Source organism: Dipodomys merriami, unplaced genomic scaffold, assembly GCF_024711535.1.
Source record: "Dipodomys merriami isolate MVZ:Mamm:240054 unplaced genomic scaffold, mDipMer1.0.p SCAF_2, whole genome shotgun sequence".
Lineage (NCBI taxonomy): Eukaryota > Metazoa > Chordata > Mammalia > Rodentia > Heteromyidae > Dipodomys > Dipodomys merriami.
This window is the reverse complement of record NW_027203381.1, coordinates 71,751,994-71,765,973: the sequence shown is the minus strand read 5'-3', so window position 1 is coordinate 71,765,973 and position 13,980 is coordinate 71,751,994. Positions and strand designations below refer to the sequence as shown.

At 46.7% G+C, this 13,980-nt stretch overlaps 1 protein-coding gene across 8 annotated transcripts in view; it reads right to left on the bottom strand.

The window, feature by feature from the left end:
* Mylk (myosin light chain kinase) overlaps window positions 1-13,980 on the bottom strand; it is a 196,211-nt gene that overhangs the window by 18,323 nt on the left and 163,908 nt on the right. For all 8 annotated transcript variants that reach the window (XM_070030043.1, XM_070030045.1, XM_070030047.1 and 5 more), the window contains 2 exons: window positions 10,896-11,113; window positions 8,381-8,504 (listed from right to left, as the gene is read on the bottom strand). In XM_070030043.1, the coding sequence (XP_069886144.1) occupies window positions 8,381-8,504; window positions 10,896-11,113 (342 nt within the window). The remainder of the gene's footprint in view (window positions 1-8,380; window positions 8,505-10,895; window positions 11,114-13,980) is intronic.

Below are 13,980 nucleotides of genomic sequence, written 5' to 3'. Positions count from 1 at the left end.
TATAGGCTCCAGGAAGAGGTGGAGCACACAGGGGCAGCCCAGAGACAGGAGCCAAATGAACACAATAACTTTCAGTCAGCAAAGCAGGGTACAGAGCACCTGAGCTGTTTAGGCCAGGCTTCTAGGAAGCTTCTATGAGGGGGGCAGGGCAGAGGCTAGAGTCCACAGCGTGTATATTTGCTGGGAAAACCTGGGCAATTCCCTTCTCCAGTCACCCTCTCTTCCTGCTGGAATATAGAAAGGCTCCCACTTAACTACAAGGGTGGTCCTCTCTTCAGCAGCAGACATTTACCACACATAGCCAGGTAGAAAGCTGAAATAGATGAGCTCATTTAATCTTACCACTGCCCTAAAACACAAAGGACTCTTTTTCCTTCTAAGATGTTTTAAATTGTTACCATTCGCAGCAGTGATATTTCACTGGACACTAAGTTGAAAATGAACTAGACAACTTGTGGGTAGGGAAGGGAGGGGGCAGCTGGGGGAAAAGTAAGGGAAGGGGTGACAATGTTCAAAAAGAAATGTACTCATTACCTGTAGCCCCTCTGTATATCATCTTTATAATAATTAAGATAAAGATGTTGTTGTTAAGGTGATCTACAGGGAGGCTACCACTTCGTAAGTCAGGTACAGAGTACATTTCTTTTGGGGCAACATCACCCCTTCTTTTATTCTGTCCCAGTTTCCCCTTCCTTGTCCCCATCCATAAGTTGTACAGTTCATTTTCAACATAGTGTCTAGTGAGTACCATGGCTGTATTTGTTCACCCTTTGTCCCTCCATTTCAACACAGGGGGCTCTTATTTCTTCATTGTACAGAGGAGGCAACTGAGGCACAGAACGGTTTAAGTTATCCACCAGTGGGTCACTCAGGGAGCTGGGTGCCTGGCCCCTGAGGCGGCTGTGCGCTAGCATCCTTTGTGGGTTAAGGTAGCTGCCACAAGGCTGACCACAGTAAGCACTCCTCCAGGACCACAGACATTGTACAGTACTGTCATCTTCTGATCACCTGCACTACCTCCCACAGCCTGTGGTCATGGGAAAGCCTCATCTACCAGTAGCCTAAGCCAAACACAATTTGGAAGTCAGGAAATCCAAGTAGAGCAGGTTTATGACTCACAGACTTGATCTGTGACCTCTGTGTACCTCTTCTTCATACAGCACCCCCCCATATGGATGTTAACCCAGGACTGGCACGTACCCATGGGTGTGTGACATGTGAAGCTTCCCAAAATCTTACCCTTACAGGGACCCACATTTTACTGTCATGCTTTCCTGCCATCATCTCAGAATTTCTAATAATGTTTTTACCTTTTGAGTTTGCCATGATGATGATTGTTTTATTGTTATTATAAAGGTGATATAAAGAAGCATTATGGCTACAGAAGCCAGGTAATGAGTACATTTCTTTTTGGACAATATCACCCCTTCCCTCGCTCTCTCCCAGTTTTTCCCTCCCATAACCACACAACAAGTTGTATAGTCCATTTTCAACAATGTGTCTAGTGAATACCACAGCCACATTTGTTCACCCTTTGTCCCTCCATTTCTGTGACCCCCTGTGCCCTCCCAAAGACAGATCAACAAAAAGAAAAGAAAACAAAATAGCAACAAAGAAAATCCCTCTTCTTTCCATTTTCTGGAATTTACTTCAATAAAGATTATTTTATATAGTCAGATGCACATAGCCATTGCACCTTTGTGTTCCTCTTCTAAGAATATCCTCCTTTGTTTCACTGTCTGAACATCTAAGTGAGTTTGCAAAGAAAGGTTTCATGAGTCCCGACAATGATCCCTCGTCCCAAATCCTTATGACTCCAACATCATAAATTACAGTAGACTAACAGTTTTGGCAACTGAGACCTCAGCTTGTGAAATATACGTGCATGTGACCACTGAGCTTTGGTGAAGCAATACCCTTTTGAAATACTGGGAGAAAACTGACCAGAGGATGAAAGCTCTGGTGAACACTTTTACAAAGAGAGGAAAGGTTTAGCAATGTGAATTATCTCACGCTAGTCTCACCCATATTTGTGTTTTTGAGTAAATAGATTGTGTGTGTGTGTGTGTGTGTGTGTGTGTGTGTGTGTGTGTGTGTGTGTGTGTGTGTGTGTGTGTGTGTGTGTGTGTGTGTGTGTGTGTGTGTGTGTGTTGGTCCTGGGGATTGAATTTAAAGTTGTCCTTGAGTTTTTGTGCTCAAGGATAGCACCCACTTGAACCACAGCTCCAATTTCCACTTTTCTTCTCGTGATTAATTGGAATTTCATGGACTTTTCTGCCCATGCTGGCTTTGAACTGTGATCCTCCGATTTCAGGCTCCTTAGTAGCTCTGATTACAGGAGCAATACATTTTTATAGATGGATTTTCTTAAGACACTGATTTATGTTTGTGTGGAGGGTCCGGGTATTTCCTGGAGTTTGAACTCCCAGCCTTATGCTAAATATGTAGGCACTCTACCACTTGAACCACACCCTCACACCCTCAGCCCGAATTTGTATTTAAGGAAGGCAAAGAAGAAATCATTCTTAGTCAAGTCTCTGTGAGAGAGGGGTAGGAATTTACCATTTCCCAAGTCTGCCTAGTTATATGCTGGGCCTTTCCATTCTCTGGTCCTCCCTTTCTCATTTTATACACCATAGGACTGGGGTCCTAGCTCCCTCCCCCCCCCCCATCTCTATGATGGGGATGACCCCATGAGGCTTAAGCTAGCCCCTTTAGGAAGCAGCCTGCCTGTCTCTGCTTGTCCGCTACCTGCTTCTTCTGGTCTACATTTTCCATTGGAAATAAGGTGAAGTCCTACAGCACTCTGAAAGATGGAAGGAAAAGCAAACAATCCTGCTGTGGAATGCCAAAGGGGCCCCTTCTGCAAACTTCCTTTCCTAATTAGGAGTTGTAATCCTGCAGAGATAGGTCTTAATCTCTGCAGGCAGGGAGAGCCCATAGCCTCTGGCCTTGGCATCCCTCCGCCTGGCAGCACATTCATCAGAAACAGCCTCCAGCCAGCTGGCTCCTTGCCTGCCAAGGCAAGCACCCCCGCACTCTTCCCACTGAGGACCACGACTCTAGACTAAAACATGGGATGTGTGCACACACATAATGTATAAGCATGATGATGAGTTTTTGAGTTTTCAGTAGTGATGGTTCTGCATGGGATTTTGCTGGCTTTCTCCTGTTTGTCTCCCTTCCCTTCCCCATTCTCTCACACACAATGTGCTCCAAATTGGTCTTGAACTCTTGATCTTCTTGCCTTAGCCTCTTAAGTAGTGGGATTATAGGCATGTACCATCACACCAACTTGGATTTTTTAACTTTCTTTTTGAATTTTATTGCTAGAGTTTACATATGCCTTTATTTGTTAAAAGTCATCCAATCACTGATGCTCCGTTAAAACACAACTTTTCCCCCTCTTCTTAGTCTTACTTAGTTTTTAAACAGGAGACTGATGCAGTTTTCACGTGATTGTGTAGAAGACCAGTTTGGGAAAGTTCTCAAGTACTTTATTTTTTCCACTTGGCATCTTAAGTATAGAGAGTCTTCACACTTAGTCTGAATGCTAATGAGTCACAAGAGTCACAACCACAGAACATTCTAATTTCTGAATTCTTAGGGTTTTTGTTGTTATTGTTCTTTTGTTTGTTTGCTTTGGCAGTGCCAGGGATCAAACCTAGGGTCTTGAGCATGCAAAGCAATTGCTCAACACTGATCTACACCTTGAACTAATTTCTGACATTAACCTAATCTCCTTGCTCAGGTGATCTAGGGCAGTGTACTGTGCTGTTCTCAGGGAAGAGTATCAAGAGAACAGAGGACACTACATTGTCTCAAGCCAAGAGACACATGAACTGGCTGTAAGAGCAGTCAGCTAATGGGACCGAATATCTTTCAGAAGGACTGAGTTCTTAGGAAAGGTTTAGTCTTCATCCCACTTTCACCCTCAGACATTAAGTGAGGGAGCTGGAGATGTCTGAGCAGGCCTGCAGGAAGAACTAAGTCTCTGGACACCAAAACCCAAAAGTGGTGGCTGGGCTGGATGTGAGAGTAGGGAGCCTATTCAAGACTCAAAATGGGCTCAGCGATGGGGAGGGGAGGGTAGGGAAGCCTAAGGTAGGACAGGCAGAGATTACCTCTCCCAGCAGAGCCCTGCATCTAGACCCCACCTGCAGAAGGCACCAACATCTCTACTTGGCACTTCTCAGCTGACTGGGCTGTTCTTCCCAGAAGAGTTTGCCTGTTCCCTGCACACACACACACACACACACACACACACACACACACACACACACACACACACACACACACACACACACACACACACACACACACACACACACACACACACACACACACACACACACACACACACACACACACACACACACACACACACACACACACACACACCCTTCCTTTCTGGCACCTCTGATTGTAGGACAGGGTGAGGTGGTCCCCAGCTCATGGCAGGTACTCTACAGATGAGCTGAGGTGGGAAGCGTGCATTGCTGAGCCAGTCAGGAGGAGAGCAGGGAAAGTCGAGCACTGGTATTATCTTTGGGTCCACAAGACCAAGTCTCTCTCTGTTCAGAATCCAGTGAGGGCACTGGGCTAGAATTGAACTGGCCAGTGTCTCCAGATAATGGCTTTGCAAAAGGCTTCCTGTGACATGAGATCGACCTTCTCAGATGTGAACAAGTCATCTCTAGCTAGCGAGATACTCACCATATACATGGTAAATAACAAACATTACTTGGCTCTCATCTCTCAATGGATCCAAAAGGAGGTGAGGAGGGGTTCTCTGTATGAAGCAGGACAGACAACCAGCTACAAAGAGGGACAGAGCCAAGCAGAAAATGCTGAAGGTCTCAGAGAACCTCTTCCAGGTACTTCTAGGAGGGGCTTAGGAAGCCAACTAATATTTCTAGCACCAAGTGCTCTACTGAGAGCCTGAGTTCCAGAGGGGAAGTCTTAGGCCTGTATGAGCACTAAAGAGCAAGCCTAGAAGAGTCCTGAGGCTTGTGTGTGTGAGGTTGTCTAGTAGTGGTGAGCATAGCCAGCACTCAACAACTCATCCACTTATGCCACACTCTCCTCCTCCCTCCTGACATCCTACCTAGACACCTACAGACCACTTCACATGCACCAAAATTAACTATCCCCGCCTTTCTAAAAGTCATTCTTAATTCTTGGTCTTAGCTTTAAAGGTAATCTAGTAGGGCTGGGGAGTTGGCTCAGTGGTAGAGTGCTTGCCTTGCATGCATGAGGCCCTGGGTTCGATTCCTCAGCACCACATAAGCAGAACAAAGCCAGAAGTGGCACTGTGGCTCAAGTGGTAGGGTGCTGACCTTGAGCTGAAAAGCTGAGGGACAGTGCCCAGGCCCAGAGTTGAGACAAAAAGCAAAAAGTAATGCAGTAAACAATTAGCATAGTATCCAAACTACCATGTTTCTCTACTTGAAAGAATTTCTGTATAAAGTGCTAAGCTGGTGCTGGTGATTCACATCTGTAATCCTAGCTACAGGGGAGGCCAAGATCTGAGAATCTCAGTTAAAAGCCAATCTGGGCAGGAAAGTCTGTGAGACTCTTATCTCCAATTAGCCAGCAAAAAAGCAGAAAGTGGAACTGTGGCTCCAATGGTCAAGTGCCAGCCTTGAGTGAAATAGCTGAGAGACAGCACCCAAGTCCTGAGTTCAAGCCCCAGTATCATCCCACACACACCCAAAATAAACACAATAAAAAGTGCTGTTATGACACAGCAATTCTAGTTCCAGATTGTGTATCCAACAGAAATGCATAAGCATGCTCACTAAAAATGGAACATTCCAAACTGGAAGCTACTCAAAACCCCATTAACCCAGAATAGATGCATGGGATATATCTACTGGCTCTGGGAATGAACAATCTACCACTTTGTTTAGCACTGTGAATGAGGCTCACAACGTGGAGAAAAAGAAGCCACATACTTCCTTCAGTGTGATTTCATTTATATAAAGTTTAAGAACAGACAGACCTACCCCAGGACTGCAGACAAGAGGGAAATGGCTGTTCCTGAGGCAGAAACTGGGAGGGGCCCTGAGGGCTGAGGGTTCTGGTTTTGTTGGGTTTCTAGATCAGGTGGGGTGTGGAACACTGGATTGTGTTCACTGTGAAAACTTGCTAAGTGGTCCAGTTACTGCTGCCACTGACCAGGCTTGCCATTCTGGTTTGCCTGGAATTGTCCCCATTTTTGTATTCAAAGTCCTGTCTCCTGGGAAACTATCAATCCTGGGCAAGCTGGGGCCCTTGGCCACCTGCCCAGACTGTGGGAAGTGTCCCACAGTCCCAGCCACCTGAATGACTGAGGAAAACAAACCCATGCCATGACCCACTCCCTAGTTTCTGCCAAGGACTAACCCTTTCCCTCCCCCTCCCCCAAGTTAAAGGCAGGTCCAACAGATAATCCTTGTGTCACCACAATGGGAAGCCTGCTGCAGCAGACCACGAGGCAAGTCTCCTATGATTGGATGGGATTCAGGGTCAAATTAGGCCCTAGGGCAATAAAGTCTGGACACAGTGAGCTGACGAAGGACAATTTCTGCAGGGCTGGGTATTTCTGACAGACTCAGAAATCTAAGTCAGCTTGAGCCAAGTCCAGGACAATTCCAAAAAGGGCAGGCCAAACGCAGGGCCCTCTGGTGGTTCCTTACCAGGTGCAGGAGAAAGGCAGTACACTTATTCATCAGCGCCCCCTACTGGAGGGTGAAGACATTGGGAGAAACAGGGAACTATGCCCCAGGCTTTGGGGAAGTGACCCTGGGTGGGTGACTCTGAAGAAATGGATCCAAAACTGGGGAAAGCTGCCCTTACAAGCCACAGCAAAAGCAAAACTCCTGAGCATGTGGAAAAGCCCCAATGTACTGCCCCCTCTATGCATGCCAAAACTTTTGCCATAGCATTACTAAACCCACTGGGCTTCATAGTCTGAGAGCCTTTTCTCACCCCAGGGGCAGTCTAAGGATTTTTCAGGATCCTCTAGTTCTCTATGAAAGTATTGAATTTCCCTTTTGAGGCGTGTGTGTGTGTGTGTGTGTGTGTGTGTGTGTGTGTGTGTGTGTGTGTGTGTGTGTGTGTGTGTGTGTGTGCGCAAGTGTGTGAGTTTATTTTGGGGTTTAAACTCGGAGCCTTGTGCTTTCTGCCAAGTGCCCTAGTACTTAGCCCATGGCCACAGTCCTTTAGCTTTTAGTTTGTTTTGCAGATACATTAAGGTAAGTTTTTCAGAAAGTTTCTTGTACTTTTGTTTGGGTTAGTCTCCTACCACAGTCTTCTCACCTCTACTTTCTGAGTAGCTGGGATCATAGGCATGTACCACCACATCTGGCCTGACAAAAAATATTTTCTACTGGATGCACATGCATGTCTGCATTTTTGGGGAGAATATTCCACAACTGTGTTGCCATACATGTTCATGGGCACCTTCTGGGGCTAATGATTGTCTGGCAGCCTGATGCCTTAGTGAGATCCATCAGAATGTATTCTGAAGCTTCGGTAGTTCAACTATGTCCTCAGGCCAGCATGTGGACAACCTGGATGGATCCTGTTAGACGTGTGGAATCCCAGACCTGAATCAAAGCCTGCAATCTGGGGAAGTGTCTAGAAGTTTTGGAGATGTTAATATGCTTGCAAAGGCACTGGTCTAGATTTCTGCTTCTCCTCATTTTCTCCAGCATTGATCATTTAAATGGCTTACACCTGTAATCCTAGCTACTAAGGAGTCTGAGATCTGAGTCTGTGAGACTCTTCTCTCCAAAGCAAGATGTGGTGTTTTTTTTGTTTTTGTTTTTGTTTTTTTCCAGTGGCTGAAATGGTAGACCTTCAGCCTTGAGCAAAAAAGCCAAGTGTATGTACATGCGTGTGCGTGTGTGTGCATGCATTGCGTGCGCATGCACACACACACTTTCTACCTGATTCCCCAAGTTCTAACAATGGCATTGTTTCCTGTTGTTTGTTGGTCCCATTTATGGACCTGCCATCAAAGATACTAGTTAATACACATGTTGGAATCAGAGAGGCTGCTGGATGGGGTCCCTGCCCCAGATGGGGACTACCCTCAGAAGACATGCACCTGGTTCTGTCTCTCCTCTGTAAATCTGGTATACAAGTTGGGGTGCTAGCCACCTTCCCTGACCAAGAGCCCTCGCTGTCCAACAGTAGGGACAATGAAGCACCCAACATGGGGATTTGGGTGTGTGTTCCCATACGTGGCTTCAAAAGTATGATGTGGGGCACAGACACCCTGAGGGCAGGGATGGGACCGTCTGGGAGACTGTGACCCTTCTCCCTGGGGCAGGCTCCCGTGGTGACTTGCCAGGGGGCTTCATTCCCCCTCCCCAGGTGCCCCAGGACTCACAGGATATAGCAGATGACCCCGATGCTCCACATGTCCGTGGCGTAGCTAATGGGTTCGTAGTTGATCACTTCAGGAGCCACAAACTCTGGGGTACCAAAAAGGACCTTCAGAGACCCTGCATTTTCTGAAATCAAGATGGAGAGATATCAGTGGCCACTGCATCATAGAGCCAGTTCAAGGGAAACGTTTCTGCTCTGGTCTGTGTCCTGGTCCGTGAGTCAGAGGTACATGGAGAAGAGCTCACTGGGTCTTTTGGGTGCTCTCTCCATAGATGATGGCTGAGACACTTGGCATCCTCGTATGTAAGCACATCAACCACCAGGGAAGCCAGCAAGCCACACATGTGCTTCAGGTGTCCTAAGCAGGGTGAGGAGAGGAGGAGGCCAGGGAAGTGCCTGTCCTGGTGCTCTTCTGGTTGTCAGTCTCCCCTAACTAGCTCACAGTGGTGGGGCTAGTGACTCCTGTACAGCAATCCCTCAAGCTCACTGATTCGAGCGCTCACACGGCCTGTGTACCTGTCACCAGCTTTCGGAGGGTTTTCCTCTTTGCTGTACTCAGCAATTCTAAGAGGTAGGTGCAGTGCCCAGGTTGCTGAGGACAAAAGCAAGATCTGGGGAAACAAGGAAATTTCCTATCTGCTTCATCAGTGGTGATCAGGGCTTGAACCCAAGTGGTTCTGTCACAGAGCCAGCCTCCTTTCCCCTTTCTCTGTATTTAGCCTAAGCTCATGTCTTTCCTGCTCCCACGTGCTGCTAGGATAGCCGGGGCAGGCCTAAACCCTAATGTGGTATGCTCAGTGGTAGATGTCAGCCCTAAGGACCAGGACTAATGAACAGGCCCATTGGGTGATAAGGGCAGTAATCTGTAGCTGGAGGATGGAGCAGGAGTGCGTGCGTGCGTATATGCGTATATGCGTGTGTGTGTGTGTGTGTGTGTGTGTGTGTGTGTGTGTGTGTGTGTGTACGTGCCCCCGTATCTGGGAGAGTGGGAGTGAGGGAGAAGGACAAGCTTGGGCCTGGAGCCACATCTGGTCTCGTTTAACTCTGCAGGGACCACAGAAACTACTCTCAAAGCCCTAGCAGCCCTCACAGCATGGAGCTAGCACTCCCTTCCCCTACTCATTCTGTTTGTGGTGGTTACTCTCCATAGACAGGCATCCACACCTGTAGCAGAGAGATGAGCCAGTTAAGTTAACCTAGAACTATCCTTCTTTTCTCAGGGTGGTGATATAAAGGGTGGCCCTGTAATTTCATGTTAACAGGGCAGTGGCCAGGCCAGGGAGTGACCAGTGATACCAAAGAGCGATGAGTAGATGCAGAGGACCTTGTAGGTGAGCACACAGTCAATGGCCAGAATGGCTTCAGGTTGGTGATGAGGTTCTAATCACTTTCCCTATTACTATATTTCCTTCCTCCTCAATGTGTGAATGGTACAGGGGCTCTGGAACACCCTGAGCTAGGCATGGGGTCTTTAAGCCAGCCCTGCATACTCCCTGGCTTGCATGTAGTATCTTCTGGGCAAAGCTGTGGTAAACCTTGGAATCCTACTCTACAAATTGAGATGCAGAAATCCTATATATACTGCTGACCTTCAGTGAGCATCAATGATACTGTTTTTTTTTCTTTTTTTAATATTTTACTTATTTTTACTTTTTGGTGGTACTGGGGTTTTGAAGTCATGACCTTGTACTTGCTAGGCAAGCACTCTACTACTTGAGCCACACCCACAGTCCTTTTTGCTTTAGTTACATTTCAGATAGGATCTTTTACTCTTTGTCTGGGCTGGTGTCAGACTATATAATCCTCCTCTTTCTCCCACCTCCTGTGTAGCTGGGATTACAGGTATATACCACTATGCCTGGTTTATTTTTTTTCCGGTGCCAGTCCTGGGACTTGAACTCAAGTCCTGGGAACTGTTTCTGAGCTCAAGGCTAGCACTCTACCACTTGAGCTTCAGCTCTTCTGGCTTTTTTGTGTGTGTGTGTGTGTGGTTATTTGGAGATAAGAGTCTCATGTATTTTCCTACCCAGGCTAGATTCTAATGACAATCCTCAGATCTTAGCCTCCTTAATAGCTAGGATTACAGGATTGAGCCACTAGTGCCTAACCTGGCTGGTTTTTGAAATAGGATATTAACTTTTTTTTTTGGCTGGGGCTGGCCTTGAACTAATGGCCTCAGCAGCAGCAGCACCACACAATACATAGCTAATGTCTGTGTCATGCTTTCTGTTCATAAGGCATTGCTATCACCCTACCTCTCTTGCTCTTGGTCCTCCTGAGAACCTGATGGGACTTTGTAGCAGGAGGGATTGCTATTAACCCATCTTACAGATGAGGAAGTTGAGTCTTATAGTCATATAGCAATAAGTGGCAGGTGCTACAGTTGAACCTGAACAGTTTTTGCAGTCTCTGACTTTGCTCCCAACCCCATCCATCCTCTCTACTACCCAGTGTGGGAACATAAACAGCCATTGCCCTAGCACAGCAGTGACCACGGGACAGATAGTTGTCCTTACCCAGCCTTCGGGCTAAGCCGAAGTCAATGAGCTTGATCCTGGTGCCCGTCTTGTTGACACACATGATGTTCTCTGGCTTGAGGTCCAGGTGCACGATGCCCTGCTTGTGGATATACTCCACTCCTTCAGAGATCTGCTTCATGTACTTGATGCACTCCCGCTCCGTCAGCTCAAAGTCCTCATCAATGATGCGCTCAAACAGCTCACCCCCTGACACACTGCGGAGACAAAAGGAGGTGGGAAGGACACTGTGAGCAGACCACAGGAGGCTGGGGGCCAGGCTGGTAGAGTGGTTGGCCCGGGAATACTGGGGAAGGGGTAGAAGCACCCTGTGACGCTTCCTGAGCGCCTGTCTTCTGGTACAGGGGACCATGTCCCACGTCTGCCATGCTGCTGGGGACTTGGGAAAGTGTCTGAAATCAGGGAAGCTCTCAGGAAGGCGGTGTCAGAGGTTGGTGTGAGTGGAGAATCTGGGCATTATCTCCTCAGCAAATGGTGACCATGAAATAGGCTTTTTCCCTTATATGATCAAAAATGTACAGGGGAACATTCCTGTATCCTAGCAGTATCCTTGAGTCACAGAGAACTGACGTTTAAAACAGTTTATATGAGCGTTTAGTTTGCATAAGCCAGCGACAGAAAAAAAACGATCTTCAATAATAAGAAACCTCAGCAAAATTTCTGGAATTAGTTGGCTGTGACCCACTGAACTGACACTGGATTTGCTGACTGCAGCAAATTAGTTTACTCCCTCCAGCCATGACTACCTTGTCTTGCCATGACCCCTTCCCTGCCCAACCTGCAGGCATAGACCTTTCTATGGAACACTTTTTTAGATTCCAGCCATTCCCAATCCAAGCTGCTGACTTCTGGAACCCACACCTGGGGGTCCTCTACTAACAACTGCCAGACAGCCAGTGCATCACCCTTCAGTACAAATCTGAATGACCTTGCTGCCCAGCTCCCATCTCAGCTCAGGTCTCTTGTCCCAGTCCTCTTCCCACCTTCCTAGCTCACTCATGGTGAATTTGCAGTGTGTGCTTGGTAGCCTAAGTAGCATCCACATATTTTTTTTTTTTTTTTTTTTTTGTCGGTCGTGGGGCTTGAACTCTGGGCCTGGGCGTTGTCCCTCAGCTCTTCAGCTTAAGGCCAGCGCTCTACCACTTGAGCTATAGCGCCACTTCCATATTTTTTGTTTTGTTTTGTTTTGCCAGTCATGATGCCTGAACTCTGGGCCTGAGCACTGTCCCCAACTCTTCAGCTCAAGGCTAGTAGTGCTCTACCACTTGAGCCACAGCACCACTTCTAGCTTTTTCTGCTTATGTGGTGCTGAGGAATCGAATCCAGGGCCTCATGCATGCAAGGCAAGCACTCTACCACTGAGCCACCTTCCCAGCCCAGCATCCACATATTTTAAACTCAATTGTTTCCAGTAGCCTCTAGATGAAGACTGAGTGCACTTCATTCTGGGATGGTCTTTTTTTTAAAGGGCTGAGACCAGGACTTGGATTCGATAATTGATGCTTTTGCTCTCTGGCTGGTGCTCTAAAAAATGAAGCTATACTTCCAAGCCCCTGGGATGGTCCTAATACAAGGATAGGTGTCACTACTCCTATGGGGAGTCATTGTAAAGACAGCAAGGCATTTGAGTCCTGTTCCTGCCTTTTACAGGCTTCATGACCTCAGGCAAGTTAATCTTCCTGAGCCCTAACTGCTAGGATGCAGAGTGGTTAGGAATATAGGAGCCTTTGTAAACTCATGCCTAACTCATCAAAATTGCTCAGAACATATTATTTGGTATCATATAGCAGGCCAGAGGATCTCACTCACTGGGAGACATAGACAGAAATGACCAACAGAGCCTAGCACACCACATCTTATCCATTTGCAAGACCACAGGACCCTGTTGGAAAGTGATGGGAGGAAAGGGTGTGTGTGTGTGTGTGTGTGTGTGTGTGTGTGTGTGTGTGTGTGTGTGTGTGTGTGTGTGTGTGTGTGTGTGTGTGTGTGTGTGTGTGTGTGTGTGTGTGTGTGTGTGTGTGTGTGTGTGTGTGTGTGTGTGTGTGTGTGTGTGTGTGTGTGTGTGTGTGTGTGTGTGTGTGTGTGTGTGTGTGTGTGTGTGTACAAGTGGCCACTAGGAGGAGCTAAAACTTTCAACTAATCCAAGAAGGTCCCGGCATGGCCAGCAGGTGGCACCTTTGGCCTTGAAGCCCTCAGTTTCTCTGCCAAGGCTCCAAGGACAAATGCCAATCTACACTGTAAGGATTTGGCCAGTTCTTAACAGCTCTCTGCTTCAATTTCTTCATCTGCAAGCTGTAGATGAAAAGAACACCACCTTACACAGATGTTACAAAGATGGAATGAGTTAACACAAGTGCTCAGAAGGGAGAAGCAAGTGCATGCTAATAATCAACTGTTACATTTTCAAAGAATTGCTTGGGCTCTTATTGGAAATATGGTTTCCCAAGCTTTTCCCCTGTAGATATCACTTTGTAAAATCTTGGGAGAGATCCGAAGACTGAATTTTTAGCAAGTTTCCCAGGTCACTCTTAAGGGCATACATATTTAGGAATACTGCCTTAATCCATTTCCACTAAGAGGAGGAGCTGAAATTCACATCTCGGGAGAAATTTCTTCCTAGTTTCCCCATATGAAATGATTTGCCCTTTCGACATACCTTTTCTACATTTGTTGTATTGAGTCTTCCTTGTTTGCTTGTCAAACAAACCTAGCCGTTCTCCAGACTTTCATTTACACCTAGAAATATCTGGCATAGACAAGGTGCTCCAAAATGATTGCTTTTAAAGTTAAAATAATTCAGCACAAGCAAGCATGATTTTCAGTGTCCCTGGGAGTGTCTGAGCAACCAGTCATAGATATTAGAACTATAGAGATAATTATTGTTGCATATCTAGAGATAATTTACTCAATGTCAGTTCAGATAGGTTCTGGTCTAGTCAACTATATTTAAAACTGTTGGAAACTCTTCCAGTGATCTACTGCCTAGGATGGGAAGAGTTAAATCAGGATTAATGGCTTGTGCATTTTTCTTCAAAATGCTCAGGAAAATGGGTAGAAGATGTTG